Source organism: Narcine bancroftii, chromosome 6, assembly GCF_036971445.1.
Source record: "Narcine bancroftii isolate sNarBan1 chromosome 6, sNarBan1.hap1, whole genome shotgun sequence".
NCBI classification, from domain to species: domain Eukaryota; kingdom Metazoa; phylum Chordata; class Chondrichthyes; order Torpediniformes; family Narcinidae; genus Narcine; species Narcine bancroftii.
In genome coordinates, this window is record NC_091474.1 from 82,478,409 (window position 1) to 82,503,103 (window position 24,695).

A 24,695-nucleotide genomic window follows, 5' to 3' on the forward strand; every position below is an offset into this window, starting at 1 on the left:
GGTCCTCAATTATGAGCGACGACCTGCACCAGTACCTGCTTGCACGAGGCACTGCCACGAGCAGAACCACCAGCTGCAAACCCAGGGGGAATGGGCAGATAGAATGGGAAAATGCCACGGTCAGGAAGACCATCCTCTTAGCCCTCCAGTCTCCCACTGGCAAGAGGTCCTCCCAGAGATGCTCCATTCTATCAGGTCCCTCCTATGTACTGCCACGAATGCCGAATGCCATCCCACATGAACGTATGCTTTTCTTTCCTAGGAAATGTGTGACAGGGACCACACTGCCAGCATGGCTGATGTCCCCAGGGCCATTCTACTCCGAAGCATGTGAGGAGCCATGTCCAACCCTCTGGTCAAAAGGGTCCACCTCCTCCATGCCAACCTCCAATACGTGGCCTATCCTGATGTACATGTGGAAACTGTCTCCATTATGGATCTGGCATCCTCAAGGGCTCTGGAGACCAACCCACCCCACCCCATCCCCAGTCACCCACAATGCACCTGGGCCATGGCACATTACCTCACCCCTAAGAGAGGGCGTGCCAGAGTTGTCACCGCATACCCAGCAGCCCAACGCCGACGACTGCACACAGGCACCCCAGACTGCTCAGGACCTCATCGCTGGGCCGCAGTCACAGCCAGTGTTACGACGGTCACAGCAGAAACCCAGACCACCTGAAAGACTTAATCTGTAACTATATCATCAACGCTTTATCCCGTCGGAGTCATTTTTATAAAAAAACAATTTGTCGACTTCCTCTCGAACACCATGCAAAAGTTTGACTGAGTTCTGATTCTCAGAGACTTCAATATTCATGTTTCTTGCCCATCTTAACCCCTGGTAGGTGAGTTTCTGCACCTACTGGCATCCTTCAACTTAGATCTGCTGCCTCCTGGACCCACCCACAAGCAAGGCCACACACTTGCTCTAGTCCTTTAATTGACATAGGTATATCAGAGCACACTGTTGTCTCCATTGACCTTTCCTTGCCCTCCCCCCCCCCCCCCCCCCACCAACACCGTCACTGCTCCTGATGTATTAACTCTTGGTGAGCAGAAACCAGAGAAGTCGATGTTAAAGCCATCCAGTTGAAATGTGCCCAGACAGAATGTTAGGTGTTGCTCCTCTAATTAAAATGTCTCCAGTGGTTGTGTTGCACGGTGCAAGCTGTGCAGTCTAGGTCAGCCCTACGATGGACCTGAAGTGAGAAAGGTAAAGGTAGCCATTCTAGAGAGACAGGGCCAACAGCAAAAGAGAAAGAACAGAAGCAGAGAACATACCTGCTGGAGGAACTCGGGAGGTCAAGGAATTCAATATGGGAGGTAGCCCGCGTTGGATTATTGCGTGCAGACTGTGTTTCACTTCATAAGTATAAAAGGACTGAATGAAGGGGCAATTCCCAAACATAGAACTGGATCACCAGATTGATGTTAGAACAGCCACTTCAGTTTTTGATTCAAGAAAGGCACAAGGTATTAAAATGTCAAAGGAAGAATCAATAAACGAATGGGTGAAGCAGTGGATGAACCAGGAGATCACTGATCGCATTCCACGGTCCACCAGATGATGCAGATCTTGGAAAGAGAATCTTCAGCCCTGAACACTGGGATCTCAGCATTTCTGCAAAGTGCCATCTTCTCCATTTTCACACCTCAGCAAGTGTCATTTGGCCAACGCTCCCATGAACCCTTGCTCATTTTCTGTTGCCAACTCCCCAGATTTTTCCTGAGTCTTCGGTTGTTCAAGGACGACCTCTCACATGTTTGATGGAATCCATTTTATTTTTATTTCACATTTATTTTCAGAATCAGAGTTATACAGACCCTTCAGCCCAAATCATTCATCCCGACCAAGGCACTGATTTAAACAAGACTCATTGTCTGTGTTTGTCACATCTCTCTCAACCTTTCTTGTCCAAGGCCTGTCCAAATGTTTTTTAAGCATTTTAACTGCTCCTGACTCCATCACTGACTCTGTCAGCTCATTCCCCATACCCACCACTCTCTTTGTGGACACGCTTCCCATTCAGATCCCTTGAAATAATTCCCTCTCACCTTAAACCTATGCCCTTTAGACTCCTCTATATTGGGGAAAAGGCTGGGACTATCTACCTGATAATTTTATAAATCTCTGTAAGATCAGGCTTCAGCCTCCAGAGGAAGCAGGCCCAGGCTGAAGCCCTCTCTTTCTAACTCAAACCCTCCAGTTCAGACGACACCTTCCCTAATTTTTCTGACATTTTTCTCGATTAATCACATCCTTCCGAGAGAACGGTGACAAAATCTATAGGCAATACTCCAAATGTGGTCTAACCAACGTTTTGGCAACTGTGACATGATGTCCCAAATCTTGTGCTCATTTTTTTTTTAAGCTGAGTTTCTCTTAACCTTGTACTTTTAAATTGCAGTGACATAAAATGTCAAACATGACCCTCTACACAGTGGCCAATGAAGGTTACACAAAGGGACCCATACCTGGGATAGTAAATCTTTCAGACCAGCTAAAGGTCTGGATCTTCTTCATACTGGGTCTTGTGAGTGCCTTATCTATTCAGTATTAAATTCAGTGAACAAAGGACTTCAGTCAAGCTTGTTTACTAAATTAAATAAATATCCCGTGAGAGACATGGATGATGTTTTGAACGTTCAAGGACTTAACAGTGGATCTGGATGAATATGGCCACTGTAGTCGTGGACTTTATTGAAAAACGCTGAGACTAACTGGGCACTTCCTGATCAGAAGGCATGGAAGAACCAAGAAAACCGCAAAATGTCGAAGATCGGATCTGTGGTATTTAGACCAGGAGGTTCCGAGATCTACAGAAAGATCAAGTACCACCTCTGGAAGGCCATCACGAAGACAGAGAGACTAGTCTGGACCAGGGCTTGCATACCATCACATCTCATAAGGGAGTATCATTAACTATGAGGAGTAGAACAGGAAAGTCTGCAGTAAAAACACGATGCCGGAGAAACTCAGCAGGTCCAAGTGTCCTTTACCTAGCAAAGGTAAAGACGTATAACCAATGTTTTGGGCTTGAGCCCTTCATCAAGGTATGAGCAAAAAATAGACAGGTGCCTGAACACTATTTTGGTTGGGTGCTGCATACATTTTGCTCATACCTTGCCGAAACTTTGATTACGTATCTTTATCTTTGCATCATTAATGGCGATACATCTCACCCGGTCTAACTCAAGGCCTCTGCTGCTCACTTTGAAAGGGAAGACCCCTCGGGATATCCCACAGTGAGACAACCCATGAGGAAGGCACATCTATTTCCCGTGTAGTCTGAGGAAATTTGGCCTCCTCCACCAAACGTCCACAGGCGCGCTGTGAAAAGTACACTGGCTGGTGGCATCACATCCTGGTTTGGTTGTTCTGAGTGCTCAGAAACGCTGTTACAGCTCCAGCAACTGGGACCCGGGTTCAAATCCCATGCTTTCTGTGAGGAGTTTCTACGTGCTCCCCATGTCTGCGTGAGTTTTCCCTGGGGGCTCCGGTTTCCTCCCACCTTTCGAAACATACCAGGGGTTGTTGGTCAATTGGGTCTAAATGGGCTGAAATGACCTGTTGCCGTACTGCAAAATTTAAATAAAAACATTCCAGAAATTAACAAGGCCCACCACAAGCTCCAACCACCCATCCACTGGATGCATCTATGTGAGGCGCTGCCTCAACAAGGACCCCCATAATCATGGTCACAATCTCTTCTCACTGCTACCTACAGTTATCCTGAAGACAGGATCTTTAGGTTCAAGAACAGTTTCTTTCCAACAGCTATTAGGCTCTTGAGCTCCTCTGTTTGCATTATTCATCATGGACTGCTGTAACACCACAATTTGAACAACTTGTCTCTTTATAATTCAATTAAGTATACTATTGTATTTTTTAGTTTACGAAGTACCTGTTTGTCAGCAGCAAGTAAGGATTTTGGTGCTTAGGACTATTGTACAATGTATATGACATTAGGCTTATAATCATTAGTTTTGAGAGTTGAGAAAAATTATTGGGAACACAGAAATTTTGCAATATTCAGCCGATCTCGTAGTGTCCATAGGAGGTGGAGATATTACTGATGTTTCGGGGCTGAGCCCTTCTTCAAGGTGGAATATGGAGGCATCTGGATTAAAGGCTGAGGAAAGATAGGTGGGAAGAATGGGAAGGGAGGAGTCCAGACCAACAGACAAAAGGTGTTCATTGAATCTGTCTTTGGCTTGGCTTCGCGGACGAAGATTTATGGAGGGGGTAAAAAGTCCACGTCAGCTGCAGGCTCGTTTGTGGCTGACAAGTCCGATGCGGGACAGGCAGACACGGTTGCAGCGGTTGCAGGGGAAAATTGGTTGGTTGGGGTTGGGTGTTGGGTTTTTCCTCCTTTGCCTTTTGTCAGTGAGGTGGGCTCTGCGGTCTTCTTCAAAGGAGGTTGCTGCCCGCCAAACTGTGAGGCGCCAAGATGCACGGTTTGAGGCGTTATCAGCCCACTGGCGGTGGTCAATGTGGCAGGCACCAAGAGATTTCTTTAGGCAGTCCTTGTACCTTTTCTTTGGTGCACCTCTGTCACGGTGGCCAGTGGAGAGCTCGCCATATAACACGATCTTGGGAAGGCGATGGTCCTCCATTCTGGAGACGTGACCCATCCAGCGCAGCTGGATCTTCAGCAGCGTGGACTCGATGCTGTCGACCTCTGCCATCTCGAGTATTTCGACGTTAGGGATGAAAGCGCTCCAATGGATGTTGAGGATGGAGCGGAGACAACGCTGGTGGAAGCGTTCTAGGAGCCGTAGGTGGTGCCGGTAGAGGACCCATGATTCGGAGCCGAACAGGAGTGTGGGTATGACAACGGCTCTGTATACGCTTATCTTTGTGAGGTTTTTCAGTTGGTTGTTTTTCCAGACTCTTTTGTGTAGTCTTCCAAAGGCGCTATTTGCCTTGGCGAGTCTGTTGTCTATCTCATTGTCGATCCTTGCATCTGATGAAATGGTGCAGCCGAGATAGGTAAACTGGTTGACCGTTTTGAGTTTTGTGTGCCCGATGGAGATGTGGGGGGGCTGGTAGTCATGGTGGGGAGCTGGCTGATGGAGGACCTCAGTTTTCTTCAGGCTGACTTCCAGGCCAAACATTTTGGCAGTTTCCGCAAAGCAGGACGTCAAGCGCTGAAGAGCTGGCTCTGAATGGGCAACTAAAGCGGCATCGTCTGCAAAGAGTAGTTCACGGACAAGTTTCTCTTGTGTCTTGGTGTGAGCTTGCAGGCGCCTCAGATTGAAGAGACTGCCATCCGTGCGGTACCGGATGTAAACAGCGTCTTCGTTGTTGGGGTCTTTCATGGCTTTCATATTCATTGAATATGATAGAAAGAAAGGCAGAATTGATTCTGGCTCTGTGAAAGGTGACAGATGGAAAAGGGAAGAGGGAGAGAAAGTGTGTACTAGAGAAAAGGAGATGGGGAAGAAGTTGGGGGAGGGGTTTAATGGAAACCAAAGAAGATGATGCTAATGCCATCAAGTTGAAGGTGCCCAGAGAAAAGAGATTGTTCCTTCAGTTTTCAGGTGATTTCAGTCTGGCAGTGCATGAAACTATGGACAACCATGTCAGCAAAGGAATGAGATGGGGAAATGAATTGGGGCAGTAGAGCTGAGGCTCTCTACCAGTCTGTCTCCAGTCTCTCTGATGTAGAGGAGACTACAAATGGGAGCACCAGATTCAGTAGATGACCCCTGAAAATTCACAGGTGTTGCTTCATGCGAAAGGACTGTTTGTGGCAAAATGATGGCAAGGGAGGAGGTCTGGGGGCAAGTGGAGCACCTCCTGAGGTCACAGGAGTAGCAATGAGGTGATTGGTGGTAACAGTGGAATAGATGAGGGAGGGAGTGGTCCTTGTGTTAGAGGGGAATACGTGTCTGCTGTTGGAATCATGTAGTAGGTGGTGGAAATAGTGGAGGACTACATGTGGTGGAGTGTGCTGGTGTGGTGGTAGGGTGAGTACAAGGGGAATCCTGTCCTTATTGCACGTGGTGGCAGAGGGGGCGAGGACAGATGTGCAAGTGGTGGAGAAAGGCAGATGAAGTAATATATCTTTATCTCCCATGGTCGCTGCATTCCTCCGGTACTTCTATGTTTGGACGACAGTCACAGCATCTGCAGACTTGTGTGTTTCACAAAAATTATTGGGATTGATTGTGATTCACAGTGTTTGAGCTCGAGGAACACTGGTGGCACGTTGATGAGCTGCAGTCCAAGATTCAGACCTTGTGCTGAACCAAGTGAAACACGAAAGTCTGCAGACACTGTGATTGTAATAAAAGCACACAGAAATGCTGGAGGAACTCGGCTGGTCATTTCAGAGGCCATAGGAGACAAAGATAACTTGCCAATGTTTCAAGGAATAAGCCAGAAGCAGGAAATCTCAGAAAATGGGGGAGGAATCCAGACCCACAAAAGGTATTAATTGGATATGATAGGGGACGAAATAAGAATTTACCATGTTTGTGTGAAAAGAGACGGAATGGAGGGATAGGGAAAGGCGACGGGGAAAGCAGGATGGTGGGAGGGGGGAGGTGTGTTTAACGAAAGCCAGAGAAGTCAATATTAAGACTGTCCATTTGGAAAATGAGGTGTTGTTCCTCAATTTTGTGGTGGTCTCAGTCTGTGGGAGCTGCTGAGTTTCACTAGCACTTTTTGTTTGCATTTACTACAATTGCAGCGTCTGCAGATTTCCTTGTTTTACAGAGAGACAGGAAGTTATCTGGGCACCTTTGTCTCGAAGACAGACACACTTTTTAGATGCAGAAATATAGGACGGATCATCAAGAAGGAAAGAGAATGCGATGACAACTGGAGCATGTCGGGGCATCCAGAAGGAAGCACTGGATGAACCTCAGTCCTGAAGTAACAAGTACCAGATTCTTGTAGCTGTGTGGATGAGGGCAGAGAATGAATGCAGGCCAGGTAAAAGAACCTCAAAGATCACAGCACAAAAAGCCATCTCAGCTAGGGGTTGAAAGGAATGTAGTGGAGATGAAGAAGATTTACTAGGATGTTGCCAGGACTTCAGAAACCCAGTTACATGGAAAAGTTAAACAGGTTAGTACTTTATTCCCTGAAGCATGGAAGAAAGAGAGGAGATTTGATAGATGTACAGAAAATTATGAGGGGAACAGACAGAATCGGTTTTTTCCACTAGGTTAGGTGAGATACAAACCAGAGGGCATGGGTTAAGGGTGAAAGGGTAAATGCTTAGGGGAACTTCATCACACAGAGTGTGGAACAAGCTACCGGATGAATTGGTGAATGCAGGCTCAATTTTCACATCGAAGAAAAATTTAGACAGGTACATGGATGGGAGGGATCTGGAGAACTATAGACTGGGTGCAGGTCAATGGGACCAGGCAGAATAATAGTTTGTCAGATGAGAAGGGCAGTCTCCTCAGGCAGGAGAGTTTATAAAGGAATACAGTGAGTGGAGAGTCAGCTGACTGAAACTCTGCCAGCCACCTATTTACACAAATCCCACATTACTCTCATTTTCTTTCTTCTTCTCACTTGCTCATTAATTCCACCACTCACCTACACACTGGAGACAATTTGCAGGAGTCAATTAACCTGTCACTCAGCATGTCTTTGGGATTTGGGAAGAATTCTGAGCACCCTCAGTGAACCCAGAGGGAGATTGTGTTCATTCCATCCAGATAGGTCAGTGATTGAACCTGATATCTGGCAGTGGGAGGCAATGGCTCTTCAGGCTGGCCCACTGGAGTGGGAGATGAAAGATCAGGTTGCTGTGGGATTCAATGGCATTGGACAAAGAATGGGGATCTGTTGAAGGAATGTGAATAATTAGGATCTAAATGTTAAAATGTAAACCACAAAGATGATCACTTCGGGTTCAAATCCAGCACTGTCTGTAAGGAATTTGTACGGTCTTCGTGTCTGCATGGGTATTCTCTGGGAGCTCCGGTTTCCCCCCACCATTCAAAACATACTGGGAGGTTGTAGGTTAATTGGGGTATTTGGGTGGCACAGACTTGTCTAAATTTGAAGACTCACTATGAGGAGTTTGAGGAGATTTGGTATGTCACTGAAGACAGACAAACTTCTAGAGGTCGACCATAAAGAGCATTCTGGCTGGTTCCATCGCTGTCTTGTATGGAGCTGCCATCACTCAGGACAGGAAAAAACTCCAGAGGGTTGATAACTCTGCCTGCTACATCACAGGCACCAGCCTTCACTCCTTCAAGAACATCTACAAGGAGTGGTGTCTTAAAAAAGCAGCCTCTATCCTCAAAGACCACCCCCCCACCCCCACCCACCACCACCCAGGCCTTGCCCTCTTACCTCTGCTACCATCGGGGATAAGGAACAAGCTGAGCACTCAGCTTCTTCCCCACTGCCATCATATTCCTGAATAATCAATGAACCGCAGATGCTGCCTTACTTCTCATGCGTTATTTTTATTTATTTTGTTAGGTGGCTTATATAAATATTTGCAATGTGATACTGCCATAAAACAAATTTTGTGACATGCTCATGTCAATCAATTCTGATTCTGAATTTAAAATCAAGATGGAAGAAGCAAGATCAAGGAACTGAATGCATGGCTCAGATCTTGGTATGAGACAGTCGACTTTCCTGGAACTGCCATGTGTATTCCTTGAACTGTTTGGGACTTTGGAGGAGCAGTTAGCCAGGAGTTGGGAATAAGCAGCAGGGTGCTTCTGTCTTGCTTATAAATTCTTATAAAGCACTGTCTGTTCATAGTAATGGGGACGCCAGATACTAAAGCCTGAACCAATTAAAACATCCGAGTTCGCCTCATGCAAATTAGTGGTTTCAAGTTTCCTTCCACAATGATACAGCCTATAAGATAAAGACTCTCTCGCACACTCTGGCTTGAAGTCAACGCTTAAAGCTCTTGCAGTAAACATCACCAAGGATTTCTCATTCTCTCTCTCGTAAACATAGACGAGGAAGTTAGCAGATGAAAGAAGATTAAGTCTGGCAAAAGAAGAACATTAAAATGGATGTTCAAAACAGGATAACCTCTCAGCCCCAAGCCTGGACTGTTATGCTACTTCTCAGTACAGTTACAAAAGGTAAGAAAGATAGTGGAAAATCAAGACTGCACTTTGTTGGATATGATTAAAAATACTTCTTATGGTGTTAGTTCCAAGTGCAATAGCAAATTTGACATAATCTTGCTACCGATCTGAAGGTCTTCTATCATTTATTTTAACAATTTGTGGCATTGTTTTTATAAGACCAGTGAAATTGTTCAAAACCATATTCTGGTTTTCCAAGAAAAACATGCAAGTTCTCATTGTGAGATCCATCTGCTACTGAATGGAAGGAAGGAGCAATTTTAAAAGACCTTTAAATTTAAAGACCAGGCAAAGTTAATGCAGACTCTGACCAAAGCCACTAAGTTCCTGAAATTCTTATCCTCTTGTTCTTCACACAGTTGTTGCGACAGGTGAATGCAGATTAAGCCAAACAGCTGTACTCTGCAAAATTTTCAGATTGCTTCTTTCACAATGCAACTCTTTGACACACACCTCATGAAAGTGGCACTGTTCGTTACATTCTGCCATTCTTCATTGTTTTAGCTGTCAAAATGACCACAGTCAGGACAGCACACTCATTCCCACCTCATTCAAAAGTTAATTAAAGCAAGGAATCCTTTTTATTTTGTTCTGCAGACTGGTGCCTGCGAGCAGGCACAAATGTACAACCAGAGTACAAATGTACAAATGTACAAATTGTACAAATGTACAACCAGAGTAACTTTATTTTACTCCAGGCTTATGGGAGAGTTTAACCATTGTTCCTAATATTTACATTAGAGGTGCCTTTCCCTTTACTGTCAACAATGTCACTCCTATCTCCGAGTCAGCAGGCTGCAACACTGCAGAGACCCAGTGAAGTATTTGGGGGTGGGGAGGGGTAGTGCATTACTGGTGCAATTTTGAGCATCCAATGTGTTGATGGCCATTTGAATGGTGCAACAAAACTTGCATCCCTTGTGTTATTGTCAGTAGTGCAATTAAAGGCCCACATCACTATTTTGAAGAGTTCCTGGCCAGTGGTTGTATGCAAACCAACATTGAAAGGAATTCCTCATCATTACATTGTTGCTAACGTGCAAAATCATGAGCGTTATCATTAAACAATTTTGGCTGTAAAATAATTCCATTCTGGGCATGTGAAAGAAGTGAGGAAAGGTATATTAGTTCTGCTCTGTGTTAAAGGAAGTTAGTCGATAATACAGGCTCTATTGAATAGTTGTGCAGTAAAATCCCTGTTAGTCAGAATTCAATCAAACTGTAACCTCAAGCAACTGGCAAATAAAAATTGAGGAAATAAATAAAGTTAAATAAAAGTGTAAACAAAAGTTTAAAATTTTAAAAGTAACACACAACTCCTTGGTGAAGATGGGAGTAAACGTTCAGCCAGTGGAGTGCCTTGGTCGTGCCCCGCCCGCAGCAGCTATTTGAATAAAGTTTCAATAAAGATTTATTTGAATAAAATGGTGGTGCCCAGGATGAAGAGCTGGTTAATGATGCTCTCCCAAAGTGTCTATCCCTGCCTAATAACCTAGTGAGAGGCATTACCTTTATTTGTATTAAGTTTATTAGTAAGGCTTTATCCGTAAACTTGTTGGGGGGGGGGGGGTTAATTATGATGGTGGCATGCTTAGCACAGTGGTGCGTGCAACGCTGTTACAGCGCCAGCAACTGGGGTTCAAATTTAAATTTAAATTTTGTAAGTGACAGGAATTAACTGATTAAAGTGAATTTTGCATTAGGCATATTAAGAGTGAGTCTCAGGCAACCAGAAAATTTGCATATCCGGCATCCACATTCTCCAGTGTGTGCGGATAGCGGGGATTTTTCTGTAATAATTTGCTACCTGTTGCCCAGTTCTCTTGGTAGATAAAGCATAGAATAAGTCCTTCTCATCTCTTCACATGTTTATGAAGTGCAACAGATTAAAGCAGAGCTCTGAGTAACTGAGTCATATCTGCAAAAAGGTGGCAATGTGTCAGCTCCTCTGTTTTTGTCCCCGCACACACCTACAAGACAAAGAACATCCTGCTCACCATGTTCTCTGTTTCTCTGAAGTTGCTTGTAACTCAGTGCTGGCATAGAGAATTAAATCTGGAAAAAGAACTTTGGAATTATATTCGGCAGCAGTAACTTGAAAGGTACATCAGAATTTGAAAACAAAAAGCTTATTCACCCTCTTAAAGAACAGACTCTGGCAAGGGATCAAGAACTTGTCATTTATTACAACATTCTGAAACACTGCAGTTTGTTTCTCGATCTGTGATCCGGTCACGGTTCAGATCCTTCTTTTCGGACAAGAAGAATGGACAGACACAAATGTGTTTCAAAATTACACATTCGTGTTTCAGGCAGGAAGAAACCAATGTGATCTGTGGGACACACAAGCTGAATAAATGCAGCCATGGGAGTTGCCATCTGCACTTGCTAACTTGTTGAGGAGATTGGTGGGGTGGGAAGGTTAGTGCAGTGGTTAGCGAAACGTTGTTACAGCGCTGGCAATCGGGACCAGGCTCTGAATCCCGCACTGACTGTAAGGAGTTTGTGCATTCTCCCCGTGTCTGCATGGGTTTTCTCCAGGAGCTCCAGTTGGCTCCCACCCTTCAAAAATGTACCGGGATTGTAGGTTAATTGGACGACTTGGGCTTGTGGGCTGAAAGGGCCTATTACCGTGCTTATGTCAAAATTTAAATTTAGATGCCACAATGGACAAAAAACATCCATGGGCTTTGAAAATCCATTGAACAATTATGCCAATATTTGACATGTTGGTCAATTTTGCATTTCATTCATGCCAGATTTCCAACACTTCACTGAAGTGTGTGCCATAAGTTGCCAAGATGGGCAACTTGGGCTTCACCAAATCTTTCCATCTCACTGTTCTATTAAGTTTGGCCAAGCTTCTATTTAACTGCCCTGTCATGTCTTTGTTGGTTCTGTGACAAATTGTGTGTATTAATGCCAAAATAATGGGCATTACACTTCAAAATAATTGAAGTGTAACAGTGGACTCCACTTCACCTACCTACTTTTCCCCAATAACATAGTTGGGGTGCTGGTTAGCGCAATGCTGTTATAATGCCAGCGATTGGGACCAGGTTTCGAATCTTGTCTGTAAGGAATTTCTATGTTCTCCCTGTGTATGTGTGAGTTTTCTCCAGGGGCTCTGGTTTCCTCCCATCCTTCAAAACATAAACAGGGTGTAGGTCTATTAGGAGTAATTGGGTGGCACGGGCTGGTAGGCCGAAAGGGCTTGTTACCATGCTGTATGTCTGAATTTAAAATTTAATTTAAAATAGTCCATGAAGTGCCTTGGACTACCTTAAGGATGCAAAAATGCCGGAGGAACTCAATGTGTCTCACAGCATCCATAAGGTATATTCCCATTTCGGATCTGAGCCCTTCCAGCTCCAGTTCACCTCATTGCACTGTTATAATGGTGTATTTTGGTCTTTCTTTTTGTTTCATGAAGAGCATCCACCCAGAAGAATTTGCAATGGATGGAAATCTAGGACTAGAAAATTCAAAGGGTGCATGAACCTGCATTGCACAGAGGGCCAAAGTCAATGTGATTGGCCTTGTAGCGGAACTTGTTTAGTTCCTGAACCATGGATTCTGGGCTGGCCCACAAAGCATATTAAATACACTGGCGATCTTCCCTCAGTAATTCATTTTGAATGTCGTAAGCAGTCCCTAACACCTTCTAACATTTCTTGCTTTTTCAACAAATTCAATCTGTGTTGAACATACTGGACAAAGGAAAAGTGTGGAGGTTGCTTTCAATGTATGACACAATTACACCGTGTACGTTTCTCGGCCCTTAAGTTATGCCTGTATAATGTCTTTTCCATTGTGGTCTGGGCTCGTGCTCTGACATCCTCAGACAGTGGTCACCACAGATAAGAAAATCATGGCGGTGTTGGAGCAACGGAAATGCTGCTGCTGGTGCAGACCCGTGGTGAGAGGGAAAGCGGAGACATAGCACTCCTCCGCAGGATTCTACTGCCGAGTCAAAATACTGATGGCTCTGTATGGGCTTTATACAGTCTGTTGAAGGAACCGATGGAGGTTCATTGCAAAATCTTTGACCACGGGGTCTGCACCCCTGATGGCAGCGACTCTGTTGGGTAGCAGCCTCGTGGCGCTGCAAACTCCACGGAATCAGAGGATTGGCACAAGGCACCAGAAAATAGGGAACCCCTGCCCCTGCCATTTGAAAAGGAGAAGCTCAGGAAACGAGCTATGGGATGGTGACCATGGTGGTGGACCAGTGAGGTGATCTGCGGCTGAAGAGCACACAGGTGGCAGGCTGTTGGGTTTCCCGAGGCGAGGAACTCACACAGGCTGTGAGTTGCAGGTGACCTGGCCAAAGGACTCACAACAGGCTCCAGACGGCTGGAGACTGGCTGAAGGGGTACCAGGTATCGGAACTGGGATGTGAGGGGGTGACGAGACTATTGAAGGCTTCCTAATTGCGTTGCAGGTTTGGATCTGAAGCTTGGGTTGCCGATGGTTTTACACTGATGCCTGTGTGGCTGTGGGAGCACTGGAGGCGAATCCACGGACACTCAATGACTCTGAAGGGACTCCCTTTTACTTCTCTTTATCTTGTACTGTTGGGGCAGGAGGGAATTTCTGTGGATGATGAATCTTTGACTGCCTTGTGGCAGACTAAAGGCAATTTTATGTAATATAACACCTGTTTTTATTACATGGCAAAATAAGAATCTTGAGCTATTGAAAAGAGACTGAATTCGTATATCCTCACCAGTCTGGTGCTGATTTAGCAGATGCTGTAAGTAATTTTCTCCAGTATGTGTACTTGAGAAGGTTGCATCCTTGCATATTTTTTTTGTCTCCACTAGTTGGACACACTCAACTTATAGAACATAAAACACAACAGCACAGTATAGGCCTTTCAGCCCACAATGTTGTGTTGACCCATATATTCTTTAGAAAAGATACTAAATCCACCCTACCCCTCTATTCTTCTTCCATCCATGTGCCTATAGGAGTCTCTTAAATGCCCCTAATGTTTCAGCCTCCAACTCTATCCCAGGCAAAGGCATTCCAAAGACCCACAACTCCCTGTGTAAAAAAAAGTTACACCCGAGGTCTCCCCTAAACTTCTCTCCCTTCATTTTGTACACATGTCCTCTGGTGTTTGTTATTCCTGCCCTGGGAAAAAGGAGAGATGAATAGCAAACTTCTGGTGATTCATTTGGCTAGATATTCATTTCCTTAATGTTATGACCAAACTGTCAAGCTATGGTGTACTTACCAGCTGGGAGCTCCCCATGATGGCTTTCTGAGGTGACTAGGTTATTGCCTATTCTGCAGATGTCCCAGCAATCTTAGATGACCAGAAGAAAACTTCTCTCTGATGGTCAGGAACAAAGTGAAGTAAAGAAATGCACAGGAAGTACGTGAGGTCAGTGTGGAGCAGACTAATGTGGTGGAGCATGTCAAGGTTAAGAAAGGAAGCCCTCAATCTTTTTAAAATACTCAGATCAACATGTTCCCAAGGCCAGACATGATGCACCCCAGATGACTGCAGGAGAAGAGATTGCTGGGGTATTGGTGAAGACCTTGCACCTGTGCTGAGCCCTTGTTCTCGTTTATCTAACCATCTATCATAGATGTCCATGACAGTATTGGCAGAGGTGACATCATTAGGAGTAAAACAGCTTGGTAATCTACAATCATAGGAAGAATTCCTACAGAGGAACGATAAACATTAAATACAAAAAGAGAGTTTTAAATAGTCTGGTGTTGTCTATTTGACTCCATGTCACTGCAATGTTTCCTTATCCGCATCTCCCCACCCAAACCCATTACAACAATGAAAGAATGAAGGTGGATTTGAATCACAGAATAAGGTAGTCAATGGGCCTGAAGAGTGACACTTTGGGCCTACTTGGTGGGGGGGGGGGGGGGAAACACATTGAGGCATTTTGAATGCAGAAAGGCCTGGACAGAGTAGATGTGGCAAGGATGGTAGGGGAGTCTAGGACAAGATGGCAAAACTTCAGGATAAAAGGGCATCAATTTAAAACAGAGATGTGGAAAAATTTCTTGAGGTAAAGGGTCATGAGTCTGCCGAAATTGATGCCACAGGTGGCTGTGGAAGCAAGGTCATTAGGTGTATTTAAGGCAGGTATCGATCAGTCAGAGCGTTAAGGGTTACGGGGAGAAGGCTGGGGAGTGGGGCTGAGTGAGAAAATGGATCAGCTCATGATTAGAATGGCAGAGCAAACTCAGTGGGCCATCACTGATTTTGAGCCCAAGGAACAAGCAGTGGCAAACTAAACAAGCTCATGTTGTAACTTCCTGGAAGTTATTCACGGGAGATATGAGTAATTATTTTAAGCAGTGAGTCACATTTAAAAAATAAATCTTGTCAGGAATGATTTCGAGTATAACGAGATGACACATATGCAAAGGCCCATGCTCACAAAAACAGATGCACATACCTGTAGACATGAACATGCACCCAGGCATACGCGCGCACACCTGCATACACAGACTCACATGCACACACACGTACATGCACACACCCACACAGAAAACTGTTAAGGTGAGGCCCTTCAACTCATTGGGCCTCTGCCCACTCTCTGCCCAGACCCCTGTGCATTTGTAACTTCCCTTGATTATCTCTCCAATTTCCCTTTGAAACCAAACCTGCCAATCAATCCAAGCAGTTTTGTTTGAAATATTTTAAAACCTTGGCCAAATGACTCAGGCTGAGAGAATCCCTGTGAACCAAGAAAACTCGAGTGGTCAGGGAAAATTTAAAACAAAATCAGGACGAACCACTTAGTAGGAAAACTAACTTTGTTAGTTTAAAAAATCCACCAGTGACTCATTTTTAATGGTATGACAAAGAAATTGGATGGCAACACTGTTCAAAAGGTTTTTTTTAAAAGACACTGATTGTAGTTAAAAACGCAGAAATGCTGGAGGAACTCAACTGGTCTCACAGCATCCACAGGAGGTAAAGATATATTACCATCAGTGGCGTATTCAGCAAACATAGATGGCGTTGGAATTGTGCCTGGCGACACAGTCATGGGTGTATTCCGAGTCTTCTCTCTCTTTGGCTTGGCTTCATGGACGAAGATTTATGGAGGGGTAAATGTCCATGTCAGCTGCAGGCTCGTTTGTGGCTGACAAGTCCGATGCGGGACAGGCAGACACGGTTGCAGCGGTTGCAAGGGAAAATTGGTTGGTTGGGGTTGGGTGTTGGGTTTTTCCTCCTTTGTCTTTTGTCAGTGAGGTGGGCTCTGCAGTCTTCTTCAAAGGAGGTTGCTGCCCGAGGTTGAGTGACATGGTTCGAGTTAATTTACTCAGGGAAAAGCATCTATTTAATGAGGGGACCAAAGAAAAATGACAATCACTTCTTCTGACAAAGGCAGGGAAATTTCTCTGAAAAACTCCAATGAATGGAGGACTATTTGAGCATGATTTTGAGCATGAGGCTATTTGCAGTCACTTGAGGTAGTGTTCTTATCAGTGGTATCATAGTATCTGCTGTTAGTTCTACTTGGTGAGCAACAGTGAAGGAATTCGTCACATCTTAATGCAAGGAAAATACCAGATTGCTCTCAAAGATCATCTGATTATATTGTAATAACATTGTGGTTCTTGAAATGAGAGAAAAGGGCTTGTTGTTAATAAACATACAATCATGAAACAGCCCTCCCTTCAGTCATGCAAACTATGTGACAGACAGGAGTGCTCCCCTGGTGAATGACATTCAGCAGAAAACCTCCCTCAAACCCTCTGAGACATGCAGTTTCATTGGTTTATTATAAAGCTACTTCCCCAAGTGGGCTTTGGATGTTGTAAGAATTATTTCAGCATTTATCTGAATAGTTCCTCATCTTCCCCTCCCAAAATCTGCCCAACATTTCACAACAACCTTCACTTTTCTTCCAAACCCATCTCAGCAGTTGTGCAACTTCACTGTGAAGTCTACTTTTAAATTTGGAGATATGAATTCCACAGAGGGCCGAAAGAAAGGGTTTCTTTCAAAGTCCTCTTACATTGCAAAATGTTAATCTTATAATTTATTCTTTCCTGGATTAATTTAACATGTTTTTAGCTTTGTAAGTCTATTGAGTGGGAACTGCTTTGAAAATATTAGGGCAGAGAGTTCAGGGCTTGACTGAATGGGTGGATGACAGCTGAAAGCTTGCCCAAGTCAGAAATCCTCCTTGTCGTTAACATATGCTGAAAGGAACAGTTACTTTACCTCCACCTAGAAAACAAGGGACCGAGAACTGGGAAGTAAAATGAGTTTGAACAACCTTTTGGTTGAAATGGACACAATAGTGCAGGATAGTTAGCACAATGCTACTTCGGTACCAGTGACCTGGGTTCAAATCCAGTGCTATACGTATGGAGCTTGTACATTCTCCACGCGTCTGCATGGGTATCCGGCTTTCTCCACCCTTTGAAAAGTACAGGGATTGTAGGTAAATTTGGCAGCACAGGCTCATGGGACAGAAGGGCCTGTATGTCTAAATTAAATAGCAAATGGCCCCTGCTGTGACATATTGTCAAAAGCTCCATGTACTTACATGGAGTTTCTGGGATTTCTTTTCTTTGGCTTGGCTTCGCGGACGAAGATTTATGGAGGGGGTAAAAAGTCCACGTCAGCTGCAGGCTCGTTTGTGGCTGACAAGTCCGATGCGGGACAGGCAGACACGATTGCAGCGGTTGCAAGGGAAAATTGGTTGGTTGGGGTTGGGTGTTGGGTTTTTCCTCCTTTGCCTTTTGTCAGTGAGGTGGGCTCTGCGGTCTTCTTCAAAGGAGGCTGCTGCCCGCCAAACTGTGAGGCGCCAAGATGCACGGTTTGAGGCGTTATCAGCCCACTGGCGGTGGTCAATGTGGCAGGCACCAAGAGATTTCTTTAGGCAGTCCTTGTACCTTTTCTTTGGTGCACCTCTGTCACGGTGGCCAGTGGAGAGCTCGCCATATAATACGATCTTGGGAAGGCGATGGTCCTCCATTCTGGAGACGTGACCCATCCAGCGCAGCTGGATCTTCAGCAGCGTGGACTCGATGCTGTCGACCTCTGCCATCTCGAGTACCTCGACGTTAGGGGTGTAAGCGCTCCAATGGATGTTGAGGATGGAGCGGAGACAACGCTGGTGGAAGCGTTCTAGGAGCCGTAGGTGGTGCCGGTAGAGGACCCATGATTCGGAGCCGAACAGGAGTGTGGGTATGACAACGGCTCTGTATACGCTTATCTTTGTGAGGTTTTTCAGTTGGTTGTTTTTCCAGACTCTTTTGTGTAGTCTTCCAAAGGCGCTATTTGCCTTGGCGAGTCTGTTTTCTATCTCGTTGTCGATCCTTGCATCTGATGAAATGGTGCAGCCGAGATAGGTAAACTGGTTGACCGTTTTGAGTTTTGTGTGCCCGATGGAGATGTGGGGGGGCTGGTAGTCATGGTGAGGAGCTGGCTAATGGAGGGCCTCAGTTTTCTTCAGGCTGACTTCCAGGCCAAACATTTTGGCAGTTTCCGCAAAACAGGACGTCAAGCGCTGAAGAGCTGGCTCTGAATGGGCAACTAAAGCGGCATCGTCTGCAAAGAGTAGTTCACGGACAAGTTTCTCTTGTGTCTTGGTGTGAGCTTGCAGGCGCCTCAGATTGAAGAGACTGCCATCCGTGCGGTACCGGATGTAAACAGCGTCTTCATTGTTGGGGTCTTTCATGGCTTGGTGAAGGTTGAGCTTGCAGCGAACCAGCCGGTGGTCAGTGTGGCATTCCGCGCTAGGCATGACCCTGGTGTGGAGCACATTAACTATAAATATATAATGTCATTGGGAAAAAGCATGCAGGTAAAGTTGAGTCCTCAGCCAGACCAGCCATGATCTTTTTGAATGGCAGAGCAGGCTGGAGAGGCCAGATGGCCGACTCCTGCTCCCTTTGCTTGGACTCTTCGTACATTTAGCTAGTTTCTGAACACACCATGTGCATCACCGATTTTAATCAAAAAATTCCTAACCTTCCCAATTAAACTAAACTAGTCCATGGCCAATGGTGTTCAACAGTATTGAAGTTTGTATAGTCAGGATAATGTTCATGTGTGGGTGTGGAAACTTCATCCAACACTGATTCATCTTCTGTCCTTGTGATGTCATCAAAGGCATAGAAAAACTGATGTGAACAATAATAATATCCACGGATGACCTATTACCTGTCAGCCTGTTCTCTCCTCCTGCCCCTTCATCCCTCCTTTCCCCATCATTTTAATTCAAACATCTGTCTGCTTTTTGGCCATATCTTGATAAAGGGCTGAGGCCCGAAATGCTGGTTATTGAGAGATGCTGCTTGACTTACTGACATTCTCCAGCACCTTTATCCTTGTAAATCTTCTCTGCTTTTACACTATAATTTTATACTCTAAGGTCAAGCTGTATTAATATTAAATAAACATATTAAATGAATAAACTGAATTCACCATCACGTGAAGTGCCGCGTCTTCAAAGAGGATCACACTGTGAATTAGCACCCAATAACATTGATAATAAGGCCCCAAAACTTTGACGATTTCTACCCGTGGATGCCATCTGACCTGCTGAGTTCTTCCAGAGATTCTTTGTCTGCTCAAAGTTCCCAGCATCTGCATCTTTTGTGTGTGTTTTTTTCTCTACACAATTACACGGCCCTTGTGAATCAACACAGATAAACTAAAAATCTTCTCACGCTTGCAATAAAATTCACTGTTTGAGCTTTGCATTCATTGGAACAAATTTTTTCTGGTTGGGTGGGAAGTCCAGATACTGGATGAAAAAGAGGGTTTACTGTATTTTGTACATCCGAATAACTGTTCACAAAATAGTTTTCTGCACAGTGGGGAGAGTTAACAGGACTGGGTGACTGCTTTGTCAAACACCATTCAGTCTGAAATCATGCCTGTCACTTTAAGTTTCCCTCTCACGTGTTATGCCTGCGCTTGGCTCTCAGTCCTGTGACAATGAAGGTCAATGCTCACAGCAGGAGCAGCACCTTAAGGGACATTGCAGATCTCTGCTCTCAACAGGGGATTCAACAATTGTAAATTATGAGCAGTTCCACCATTTTCCACTTTTATTTGAGAGGTTTCTTTATTGACTCCAGGGCGGCATAGTTAGTGCAACATTGTTACGGGGCCTGAGACATGGGTTTGAATCCCACGCTGTTGGTAAGGAGTTTGTACATTCTCCCCGTTTCTGTGTGGGTTTCCTCCAGGGACTCTGGTTTCCTCCAAAATGTACTGAGGGTTATAGGTCAATTGGGTGTAATTGGCACGGGTTTGTGGGGCGTGCTGTACATCTAAATTTAAAAATAATTAAAGTTCCAGCAGCGACAGAATATCCTTTTTCTTCCACTTTCAAATGATTCTGTTAGTTCCTTTTACATTTCTCAAAGACCAACTTTTTGTTCCTCATTTCAACACTGGCCTTTGCTGTCATGCACCTCTGTCCATTTCACTCATCTTCTCCTGCCTTCCACCATAGTACACATATTCCCTTTTGATTCTCCTCCCCTCTTGAGATATCTGCTTGTTCCATTAATGTACCAATAATCAATGATTTTACTCGTGAACTTAACAGACTCCACTGAAAAACTGGCACAGATGGCTCAGGAGTGATAGAAAGAATATATTTTTTGGCACCAATGGTCATGAAATACCAGAGGACATCTGTATAAAGTGAGGGGTGGAAAGTTTTGGGGTACTTTTTTTTTAAACAGAGTAGAGGGTGCCTGAAAAGCATTGCCGGGGTCGTGGCAGAGAAAGCTCCAACAGCGTCATCAAATCTTGTGATTATGGCACGCGAGTAAGCAAACAGCGTCTCAACATGGACAAGACAAAAGACTTCAGGAGGACTAGGGATGACCACCCTCCATGACACATGTTGTAGAGAGAGTGGAGAGCACCAAGTTCCTTGGAGTCCATTTAACTAGTGACCAAAAGATAAAGGTTCCATTATTGTCACGTAATACTACATTGACAATGTAACATACATGAAATCCTTTAACTTTTGTCTACCATAAGGCAGACAGAGAGTCGTCATTTTGTCCTGCGCCCCTCACAGAAACCTGTTGCACCTGGTGTTCCCAGGCGGTCTCCCCTCCAAGTACTGACCAGTACTGATCCTCCGAGATCAGACCATCTCAGGCGTATTCGGGTTACTGGTGCTATTTGGACACTCAACATCTCCTCACTTGGCAGGAAAGCACAACAGCAACTGCACTTCCTGTGAAGACTGAGGCAGGCAAGGTCAACTTCCTGCAGGCGCTCTATTGAGAGCTTCCTGGCCAGCTGCATCTCAGTGCAGCATGATTGCTGCAGAGAAATGGACTACTGGGGTCTCCCTCCCCCTCCATCGACGTGATCCACTGGGATCGTTGTCTGAAGAGGGCTCCCAAAATCATTAAAGAACTCCTAGCACCCCACACACACACACAGCAACATCCAGCTACTCCCGATGGGAAAGAGGTACAGAGGCAGTACCACAAGGCTGAGGAACAGCTTCTTCCCATGCACAGAGAGACTACGGAATAAACAACTGATGAACTACTCATATGATCCCTCAGAGACTATTATTTATTTAACAATATTTATTTATTGTAAAATATGTACTTCATATAAATCGCTTGTAAATAGGTATGCCATATCTATATAAGTATTTACACATTTTTACACCAAGGACTGAAGAACACAGTTTCACCCAGTTCTACTTTACAATTGCATGATAATAATAAACTTGAACCTGTACTTGTTTACAATAGGGACCTTTAAGAAACGTTTTAGCTCAGCATATGGATGCAAGCTAAATAGAGGGTGTGAGGTAGAGAAGGTTTTTAGATTGTTGAAGGGGCTGCACTGCGTTGTAATGTTCTATGTTCTGGAATCTGGAACTCTGACAGTCAGCTTTGAAGATCATTTTGTGCTTTCATCCTACCTGTGGATATTTCTTGGTTAGCACATTCAAAGGATATAGGCTGGCATAGAGTAGTCGTGATTCAGCAGAGCATGCTGAATGGGGGGCCTCTTCCCTCTAATGCTTTTGTTCTAAGGCAAATCAGGAAAGATCTCCAAAATCTCTTCCCAGCTGCTTTGAAAACAACTCGAGCTGCCAAAATTCCTCCCTTTATGAGCATTGCCAGAACAAATAGCTAGTCGTATCATCTCATTCCTGGCTAATGGATGACAGAGTGAACAAAATGGTTCCTGCAGAACCACCAATTATTCACATGAGCCTGGAAGGGGCAATTGGTCATGTGATTGGTTGGACATGGGTGAAAGACAGGCAGGCATTTGCCACTTTCTTCAACAGAGCCAATTGTCCGTTAATTATACGTTTGTAAAAATGTTAAGTGTATGTGATTGAATCATCAGAATTCAAGAGATTGGAGCGCACTTGGAGATATAACCAGGTGCCGGACACATTTGGAGAGGTCAAAGGTTAGATTTGTTCTCAGACTAAATCCACGACATAACATACAACCCTTAGATTCTTTTTCCTGTGAGCCAAGCGGAATTTGTAATTACTGTAGGTAACTGTAACCACCTGATTTAAAAATTTAATTTAGACATAAAGCAGATAAGAGGCCATTCCGGCCCACGAGCCCATGCTGCCCAATTACACCCAATTAACCTTCACCCCCGGTACATTTTGAACGGTGGGAGGAAACCAGAGCACCTGGAGAAAACCCATGCAGACACGGAGAGAACGTACAAACTCCTTACAGACAGTGCGGGAATTTGAACCTCAGTCCTGATGGCTGGTGCTGTAATGGCTTTGCATTAACGGCTACGCTAACTGTGCTGCCCATCCTGATGTTAAAATCAACCTTTATGCTCTTTTAATTTCCAGAATAATCTTAATTATATTTAATCACCGAGCATCCTGGAAATGTTAAATACAGAAGTGTGAACAGTGTTAATGCTTCAGTTCAGTAACTTTCTGATTAAAAAAAAGTCATCAATCGAAAGCATTAACTCTATTTCAAGGCATTGCTTGACTAGGATTTTTGCTTTTTTACATCTTCAGTATCTTGCTTTTGAATCAGGTCCTTATCCAAGCTTCTGCCATCCAAGTCAAGGAGAGCAACATAAGCAATTCCTGTTTTGGTCAGAAATAGAGGGAACAAGATTCTAATGTGAATCCAAGTGCTATTGCAATGTATCAAATCAAGTTAATCGTCATCTGAGTGTAGGACTCAATGAAACAGTGTTCTCCAGTCCTCGGTGAAAAACATGGAGACACACAACGAGACATAACACACATACAGACAGCTAATGCATATGCAGCACAAGAATTTTATCTATACAAATAAATAAATATTGTTGGGTACAAATGAGAGTCTCAGATGGTTAGTGTGAGCCATTCCTTTGGTCATTCACCATTCTCACTGCCTGTGGGAAGAAGCTGTTCCTCAGCTTTGTGGGGCTGGCTCTGATCCTCTTGCATCTCTTCCCAAATGGGAGCAGCTGCACACAGTGTTGATGGGGTCCTCACTGATTTTGTGCACCCTCTTCAGATAACAGGGAGCAAGGTAGAGAAGAAGTCAAAAAAATCCGGATGCCCAAAATCTGGACCACCTGAGAATCTGGACTTTTGGAAAACTCTTAAACTTTTAAAAAATAGCGGGCTTTTGAGTGCGTGCATGTGAAAGTGCCACAGATGCACAGCAGCAACCATAAATGCAAAATAAAGCATCAAGCAGTGCAGATGATGCTGTGGAAGCTGCAAGTGTTCCATCCACAAGCAGTGCTGCTTTATTCCTCCTTAATGTACTGCCTGAGAATCCAGCAATTCCTGAGCACAGAGCTGGATTAAGGCCAAATGATGCCCTAAACACAGTCCAACAATGGTTCCCCCCTTGACCCTTCCATTGTCTAACTGACAAGACATTAAGACTCAATAATAGATTAAAAATTCATTATATATATATATTTATTTTGTGGGTTGGGGGTCCTTTTTTGTTGTGTCCTAGTTCAGCTGCACCATGGTAAATCCAGCACTGGAAAAAACTCTGTGGTGCCCCCTTCCCTTAGTGGCGCTAAGCACATGCATATTTTGCTTAATGGTGAATCCAGGTCTGCCCGAGCAGATTGGATTTTCGGACTTCTACTGTTGTAAGTTTACAGAAAGGATAATTGTGAACTTGTATGTTCCAGAAGAACCAAGGGTGGGTTTTATTCATGGCTGACTCAAATTAAATGGACCTCAGCCCACAGACCAACCAGATACTCACCATCTGTTTCCTTAGATTCTCGGCAAGAGCAGCAGCCCACTAGAGTTCCATTTATTTCATCCTGGCATGCACATACTTTTGTTCGAAACTAAATCGGGAAGGTTGGTGTGGAAAAGCCAGGAGCAGATGCACACAAGAGTGAGAAGCAGAGGACTCGAGTTGCTCAGCAGGTCAGGCAGCAGGCCATGGAGACAGAGTGACCATTGCAGCCTGATGGCTTCTTATTGAGGAGCTTAAAGTAGATTCATCACTCAGTGAAGCTCACACATTTTAGTGAAACTAAATTGACCTGCAACATCAGCGAAGACACAAAACTTCAGTAGGAACCCTGCAGGCCACGCAGTGTCCATAGGAGGTAAAGATATAGAACCAACTATTGGGGC

The 24,695-nt window shown here is 44.5% G+C and overlaps 2 protein-coding genes across 12 annotated transcripts in view; one reads left to right on the top strand and one right to left on the bottom strand.

Annotated features, from left to right (window-relative positions):
• Positions 1-24,695, bottom strand: part of cdh23 (cadherin-related 23) — an 874,975-nt gene that overhangs the window by 122,478 nt on the left and 727,802 nt on the right. The window contains exons 1-2 of one of the 11 annotated variants that reach the window (XM_069885563.1): positions 14,339-14,391; positions 11,094-11,151 (exon numbers count right to left, since the gene is read on the bottom strand). The exons of the other annotated variants lie outside the window; for them this stretch is intronic. Of the exons in view, the coding sequence (XP_069741664.1) occupies positions 11,094-11,096 (3 nt within the window). The 5' untranslated portion in view covers positions 11,097-11,151; positions 14,339-14,391. Of the gene's footprint in view, positions 1-11,093; positions 11,152-14,338; positions 14,392-24,695 lie in introns of those variants that run through there. 11 annotated transcript variants of the gene reach the window in all.
• vsir (V-set immunoregulatory receptor) overlaps positions 8,865-24,695 on the top strand; it is a 58,595-nt gene continuing 42,764 nt past the window's right edge. Inside the window, exon 1 of the mRNA XM_069885569.1 lies at positions 8,865-9,090. Coding sequence (XP_069741670.1) covers positions 9,015-9,090 — 76 coding nt within the window. The 5' untranslated portion in view covers positions 8,865-9,014. The remainder of the gene's footprint in view (positions 9,091-24,695) is intronic.